The 8,008-nt window shown below is 39.4% G+C and overlaps 1 protein-coding gene across 1 annotated transcript; it reads right to left on the minus strand.

Annotated features, from left to right (window-relative positions):
* Positions 1-4,558: 4,558 nt before the first annotated feature.
* LOC119742159 (cdc42 homolog) lies at positions 4,559-7,894 on the minus strand. Its single transcript, XM_038218201.1, has 2 exons — positions 7,471-7,894; positions 4,559-5,636 (listed from the first exon to the last, which is right to left on the minus strand). The coding sequence occupies exons 1-2, from the start codon at positions 7,595-7,597 to the stop codon at positions 5,107-5,109; spliced, it is 657 nt and encodes a 218-aa protein (XP_038074129.1). The 5' UTR covers positions 7,598-7,894; the 3' UTR covers positions 4,559-5,106.
* Positions 7,895-8,008: the final 114 nt, after the last annotated feature.

Below are 8,008 nucleotides of genomic sequence, written 5' to 3' on the forward strand. Positions count from 1 at the left end.
ATTCAAATTTCGTCTTCTGAGCTCCAGTCTGCAGACCATGATCAGAATGTGCTGCGATGTCATCCCGAATAACACGACTCAGAAACGACCTCGAACCGAATACTACGACTTCGTTACGAATTAGATCCGTTCAATTGATTTTTTTCACGACTGAGTCTCGATCTAGTTACAACATAAGCGACATTTGGTCGTTTCAAAGTCAGCTAAAAAATCTGGCCGACCATGTTCGACCACTTCCGATCTCGAAAACAGTATTGCGATGTCGTTACTTCTTCCTTACGACTTCGTTGCGACACAACCGTTTGAGTACAGACAGAGAACAGACTCTGATCCGATACGACCTGTAGGATGCCGTAACGACGCTCAAGAAATCGCTCCGATAAAGTTCAGATGTCGTTCCGAGTTTCACGATGTCGTCGATTCTTGCGTCTCAGCATTGTCTTATCGTGATCAGGAGGCTACATTGTGACAGTGTGACAGGGGGCTTAACCTACTTTAAACTCATCTTTTTAGCATAATTTTTGCATCACTTAAAGGTAATTGTTACGTTTAAGTATATGCCTGCTTGATTGATTTATAACTGTTGTTTTTTTTATTTCTTAATAACCTGCGGATTTTAATTGTACAGCACTGTGCGATGTCTTTGTGTCAAAGAAAGCGGGTTTTTTTTAATAGTTCATATTATTTTACTAAATGCTATAATAGGGCGACAGATTTTGCTAACTCCGTCCACAATAGGTCGACACACCCTATTAAGGCGACATATAACTGTCGCCCTGAGTTGTGAAAAAGACCCCTAGGACAAGGAATTTTGCGATGGTTATTATTAAACACATATCATATCGCCGGGAACTGGAACTTCCACGTGATACCCCGACTTGCTGCGCGATAATAAAAGTCAGGTGATCCATTACCGCCCCTTTTGCGTATATGTTGCAGAACCCAGGCTTTATTTATTGGGTTCATATCTTGTCGATTGCGTTATCATGTGACGCCAGTGTAAATTTACATTTCTAAATTTATGATTTTATGTATTTTGAGTGTGCTTTTTGCATATTTAATTGTAAAGTATAAGGCAGGTGTTAAACGCTGACAAATTATTTTAAATAAGTACTTTTCTTTGACGTATAGGAGACGAAAGATACGAGCGAAGTGCGATCACAGACGGAAGGAAATCCAATGGTAATCTGCTGAAATGGCGGGTTCATCTTTTCCCTGCATGTAGAGCGGGGCAGATATAGGCAGATGTGATAGAAAAAAAGGCCTTGAAACTGAATTGACCTACAAATCAAAAAAAAAAAATCTGCTAGAGCTTCAACGTACAATAGAATATGCGAAACCTACATTTAATGAATCAATTAAGTTGGGGTTTTTAGTTTTTGTGTGGGACGTTACTGCATAAACATTAACATAGTTTCCATGTCTCCGGTAAATTTCGTGTTTTTGGTACCATAACTAAGTATGGGATAGTTCAAGCTGCGAAAGCTTGGAATAATCATTAAGTACAACTCACGCGATGTTTGTCATACACCTATTTTCATCAAAGTTCAAGTTTGTCTCTTTTTGTGCTAAGGTCCTTGATATTTATCGTGTGGTTTTAATCAGAATAACAACTATCATCAGATGTCAAGGTCTTCCTTCAAGGAGTTGTGTCAATAAGATAACTAAGATCAAATGATTGTCGGGGTTCAAAACCAACAGACGGTAAATAATAAAGCCTTTCATCGTGCTGAATCCGACATCTCTGAAAAACAAAGTTGCAGTCGGTTTGAGAAAACAACCTCGAGTTTTTTTTTATCTAACTGTGTGGAATACTCATTGATTCCCTCAAAAAAGGTTTTAAACGGTCCAAACAAATTGTATTATCACCGTCATGCACATTGACAATCTACATACAACTTGATGAACCTGTATTCGTCCGATCGCTGGACAAAGCGCTCGAGTTTGGGATCGATCATGCCTCCAAGTGTATCGAAGGTCTTGGGAGCGAGGTTACCAAGACGATACATATTTTAAATATCTTTAGATTGATTTCTTTCGTCTTAAGCCGGACTGCAAAAAAAAGAAGAAAAAAAGGTTGGCCGTTGAGAATTAATTCAGATAATCAACTATGAAGGAAAGAACACTCATTAACAGTGCAAGAAATTCCCAGTCATGATTTTGATTTCGAAGCTATGGCTTTTTCAAAAATCTTATTACTACAAATATTCATCAGATATCGCTGGGTTCTATGGAACTTCTAGGTGAAACAAATAAACGAGAAACGAGAAAACTTGAATTTTCCCAACAATCCACGGTCACGTATAAACAGCGACAAACAAGACAAACGGGTGGCGTCCATCAATGAGAGAGTCTTTTATAATTATGAAGTCATCCTCTCTTCAGGCAATAGACACCTTGCCAATAGCAGCCATTTTGGAGGTTCTTTTTAATCCTAAATCCGTAATGATGAATGCTATACTCATGCTGATGAAAGGGCTGTACTCATGCGTACCCTCGTGGAGCAAAAGAACACCATCATGGCTTTAATGCAAAGCATACACTTGACTTCTTGAAATAATGAAAAAAGGAACCCTCATTTTCTCGCTGGACCAAGAAGACTACCTTAAAGCTGACCCACAGCTAGTGTTATTTTCAAGTAGCTGACAGAGTCGACCAAGCAGGTTTCGATGAAGGTATATTTCCCTTCTCCATTAAAATTAGTATTGGTGTTAATAGGACAGGTGTTGCTGTTGTATTCTGTTTTTCCCCAGATATTCAGATTGAGCTTGATATAGTTGTACGTAATAAATAAGTTGCCAGAGATTTGGCTTTGGTTACAGATGTGGTTGTTGATGGCTATGGTTATTGTTTTCATTGTGCAGATATCCTCTAGGACTAGCTGTTGTCATTTGTTGTTGGAATTGTGGTTTTGATTCTCATATATTTTTTTTAAAATAAAACAACACTTCCTCAGCTAATTTTGTTGCATATCTGTGTCCTCATCTGACATGCTTTCCATGCCCTCGAAAAACTAAGATAATAACATCAAGCAATTTATTTTAATTTTTTTTTTTTTTTTGAAAGGTAATTTTCTCAATCATTCCACCAAACGTCACCCTATAGGACTTTAGAGCTATATTTCGCGTGTTCAAGGGCTATTTGTTTAACCCTGAATATTTTCTTTCGTTTTTGAATAATCAGTTTCAATTGAAGACACCCACCGGCGGAACGACCTGACCCTGCTGACCCATTTCAAACATTCAAAGGTCGTCCTGGGATCTGTCGCCATCCGATCGCCAGCAGTAAAGTGGAATCGGTGGCCGAAATTCAGGCAAGACTGAAGAGCGCCCTCAAGTTCATCCCAAGTGAGAGGCTGGTCGTGGCCCCTGACTGCGGTTTGGGGTTCCTTCCTCAGCACATCATGCGACAAAAACTGAAAAATATGGTAGAGGCCGCTAAGTCTGTACCTTGACAATTGTTGGATCGACACGCACTGTCAAAATCTAGAGATTCATGTCTTTTGAAAGTTTATGTGAATGATAAAAGCTTCAATTTAAAATTGCCCACGGCTTCAGAAATGCATCAAATTAAATAATGTTGTACAAGAACGATTTAGATTTAATCGCAGATTACATAAGTGCAAGGTGCCATGATGGGTAAATATAGAAGGTACACGTAGGGCTAACTTTTTGGTCAAAAAGAGGTTTTTGGAGCCAATAAGCTGTACATTGGATGACGTTAAGTTACACTAGGGACCATTAGAAATTGTGTATATGGTTCGGGATATGCAGCTTAAAACTAGCAGGTTGTATCATTTTACGTGGTTTTTCCACCAAGCCAACATATACATCTTGACATTTTGATATATGCCCGATCATGGAACCATGCAAAATTATGTTGATTTAACAAGCAAATGTTTTCGAGCGGCAATGGTGTCCCATATCCATACAACTTTTAATGGTCCCTATATAGCCTACAATGTATTGATTTCAAATCAGGCGAATCTATCCATGAACAATTTCACTAAAAAATACTTACGAGCAAAACTAACTTATTTAAAATTAAAAAAAGGTTTCCTGAAATATCGTTTTTCATTTCTTTGAGCATACAAGGTGCTCATTTAAAGATGTATGTTTTATTGAGGCTATATTAAAAAAATTACATGTCATAAAACAGATATGACAATAAATACTGTACATAATAATTTAACAAAATATTATAGTGTAAAATCTAATCTTGTGACAACTGAGGATTACATTATTGACCACCGTTGTCCATGATTTTCCTTTTTGTTAAACATGAATAAACGGTGCATGCGTCACTTTTTAAGACTATTAATCTCAGGATGTATCAAAAAGAGTGATCTGAATATTGATACTGAATTTGTGATAAAGCTATGGATACCGCAGTTAATTGTATATCCTGCATATTGTGTGATAGCTTATCTTTTATAAATGGATCCTAAAAGTGGAGTGCCGTGGCCTCGTGGTCTGGAGCATTGAACTCGTGGTCTGCGGGTAATTCTGCAGGTTGTTGGTTCGATTCCAGCCTGGGGTTATGGTGGGCGTGCCCTTGGGCAATGCACTTTGTCACTCATTGCTTCTCCCCACCCAGGAGTAAATGGGTACCTGTGAGGGAAGGGATAGTTGGGTAGAGCTGTATATTCCCCAGGAAGCTGCGATTGTATTTTTGAATGTTTCATTGGCTCAATGATAATGTAAAGCACTTTGATCAATAAGAGGGCTATAATTAAGTACCCGTTATTATTATTATTATTATTATGATTATTAATGGATTGTCAGCTTTCCGTTAACATTATTGAGTAAGTGGACATCGCTAATAAAGATTGATTGTATTATATTCATGTACTCAAAGTTATTTTGGAATCGAGGTAGCTTTCCCTATGCTGCGGCGTTTTTAGTACTAAGCGAACACGGGCTCATCCGCCCCCCCCCCTCCGGCCCCATGCCAAGCCCTGAAGGCCTGTGTGCCTTCTGCTCAGAATTTTGAGGAGGAAAGAGAGCACCATTTTAATAACAAAAATTACGTAACCCACTCAGCGCCTTAGAATTCCAGTGTGCGCACCCCCACCTCCTGGTTCCTACCACACCCAATCGTTCCATTTCATGCAAGCGAGTATATCATCTTTCTTATAGAGTGTCTGATACCGCAGCTCCTCCCCCTAGTGCGGCACCGTCGACGCCTGGCCGGACGCCTGAGGGCGACCTCTATCAGTGCCTCGTCAAACACAGCTTTGATCCCATCTTGAGTCAGCGCCGAGCACTCCTTGTAAGCTACGGCTCCAAGTCGTCTGGCTGCCGCCTCCCCCATCTCGCGTGTCACCTGATCGCCTGATACCCGCCTCCCCTTCTTCCTCCAAGATTTGCGCGTTTCCCCTGGGTCATTCGTTCTAAGATCCGTCTTCAATCCGACTAGGACGAAAGGAATGTGTCGCCCACAGTAGTGCCGAATCTCAGGCACCCAAGTGTCGCTGACGTTCTCCAGCGACTCGGGAGAGTCTACGGCGAAGCAGACGAGAAAGATGTCGGTGGTTGGGTAGGCGAGAGGTCGAAGGCGATCGTAGTCTTCCTGTCCGGCCGTATCGAATATTGTTAACTGGACTGGCTGATGTTGATTCTTAACAGACACCGTCACTATGAGTGAAGAAAATGGAAGAAACTCAACTTTAGCATACCCGTCCTCGCTCTTTGTATCGGTAGTGATATAATCGTAATCTCCGTATTTCGTAGTAGCCTTTTGTATGCATGGTTAAAAATAAACGTCCGAACCAATTTTTGGTAACTATGATGACACACATACAAAATCTTCAATGATTTATCTAAAACTCAAAATGACAGATCGCCCCCCGTCTCCCGGTACATGCGCCTTGCAAGATGGCGCCATTATGAATTTTCTACAAAGTTACTTTTTAGATTTTAGATTACTTTTGTCACACTTTTCTTGCTCGGTGTAAAAAAAAAGTTCCAAAATTAAAATAAACATCAACCTATACAAACATAATCATATTACACTCACAATTATCTTTTAGGTTCCGTTTTAGTTGAATAAACTCTAATGTAGAATGGCGAAGTCATGCGAATCTGACGTAAGGTATAGCTGAAAACTCCAAGAATTTAATGTGAAAACTGATTATAGGTTTTCCCGGCTATTTTAAAACATTTTCCATTCAAATTCACAACTTCTAACATTCAATCTCGTCCGATAAAAAATTCACAAGCTTTTAACAATACCAATTAAGTCATTCATCATTCAATTTGAAAGTTGTATCACCCTCTTCAGACACCGGGTCGAGAATATTCGTTATTACAGATCAAATTCGTCTAAGCTGAATGGCAGCATACAGAGATCGAATTCGTCTTATAATTATAAATCAGCAAGACGAATTTGATTTCTGAATTACAAGGTTTGGCGTAGACGAGACGGAATCGAATACTCCGGGACGAAAACGTGTTCTCATTGTTTGAATTTGCTTAAACTAAATTTGAAATTGTCAGACAAAAGACGTATATTTAACATTGGAAGTGCACTAATTCGATGTTGATGGACGAGTTTGAATATTAGAAACGGTGAATTTGAATAATAGACGTTTTAAAACAGCCGGGAAAAACTATATTATGTTCACCACTGAAAACCACAAGGGATTCACAAACGGATGGAGCATGCAGGCAGAATCACACCAGGTTTTTTTTCAGGATAAAGTTCAATTTTATGAGCTGTTCAGTTCAAGTGGCGGATCCAGGATTTTAAAAGGGAAGTTTGAGGTGTTAAAAGTTGACATTGCACACGAAATCATTTTTGCAGTGGTATCGGACGTATATGGCAGGAAGGAAACGTTGGGTCAGACGGAAGGAGGTTGTATAACCAACCCATCACCCCCTTAAATCCGCTCTTTGGTTCCCTTGACGTTTTTAATATGTTTATGACGAATTGGAGTAGTGGTCTTCGCGGTTTCATACGAAATGTTCTTGGATGACGGAAGAAGAGATCATTATTGAAGTGCGAGACTCTGTGGCCATGTAACCTCAATGTCCTATATTGCACGCGTACGATTCCACGTTTAGGCCTACTACCTTCATCGATAGGTTTGGTTAATAATAAAATAGTCTGGCATGTCAAATACCATCAGGGAAAAGACTTTAAAATTTGATGATTAAAAGAGGTCTTAATGTGTGTGTGTTTTTTAAGTTTTTTTTCTTCAAGTTTTGCGTATTAGTTTCCAAGTTTCCTTAATACTTTATCTTCATTAGTAGTTTCTGAAGATCAAGTTTTAGAAATGCAACTGTAAAGTTCCAAGTAAAAAAAACCGAGTCTTTTCAGTGGTTTCGCCGAATCGCATTGATCATGACTTTAATCAAAAACAGTTGAGCATTGAAATACAACAAAAATAATGTCACAGTTGACATGAAAAAAAAAACGTGTTGAAAGATTTCGACCGTGGCTTGTCAAGGTCTCATGTATTTAACTTACCGGAATATGTGTCAAACACCGTCGGGATGTGGTCGGTCAAGAATCGCCCCCTCGCGTAGGAGAACAGGAGACTCGTCTTTCCTACGGCACCGTCACCAACAACAACAAGTTTGTAGTTTGAATTCATTTTTTTTTTCCTCAAAAAACAACAACAGTGATTTTCCTTCGAAGCTGAACTTATCACAAGTACCAACTGAATTTGAGTAACGAATCTACTTTGCAGGTAAAACTGCGCACTGCCTGCGATATAATGAGCAGTTATGAGATGTGATTTGATGCCTCAAAAGTCACTCAGTATTTTGTACACAAGACTATATACATGTATGTACATGTAGCTCCGTTACTGTGCTCAAATGTTCGTATCACCAGATGCTTGTTTCCCAAAAGGTTTTCAAACAAGTTTTTATAACATAACTCCAAAAAACTTTTTTCGGACTATGACTAAACGGGGCGGAGCCTGCTGGCGGTTAACAAGATCCAAGACCCGGCGCGTGGACCAATCACATCGTCTATTCCAAAAATAGTGTATGACGTCTCA

This window comes from Patiria miniata, unplaced genomic scaffold (genome assembly GCF_015706575.1).
Source record: "Patiria miniata isolate m_02_andy unplaced genomic scaffold, ASM1570657v1 HiC_scaffold_11, whole genome shotgun sequence".
NCBI lineage: Eukaryota > Metazoa > Echinodermata > Asteroidea > Valvatida > Asterinidae > Patiria > Patiria miniata.

Bases quoted from the DNA above. Each gene is read 5' to 3' on its own strand.
- LOC119742159 (XM_038218201.1), bottom strand. From the start codon at position 7,597: ATGAATTCAAACTACAAACTTGTTGTTGTTGGTGACGGTGCCGTAGGA. The intron at 5,637-7,470 runs GTAAGTTAAATA...CTTCACTCATAG, and splicing joins GGTGTTTGACACATATTCCG to TGACGGTGTCTGTTAAGAAT.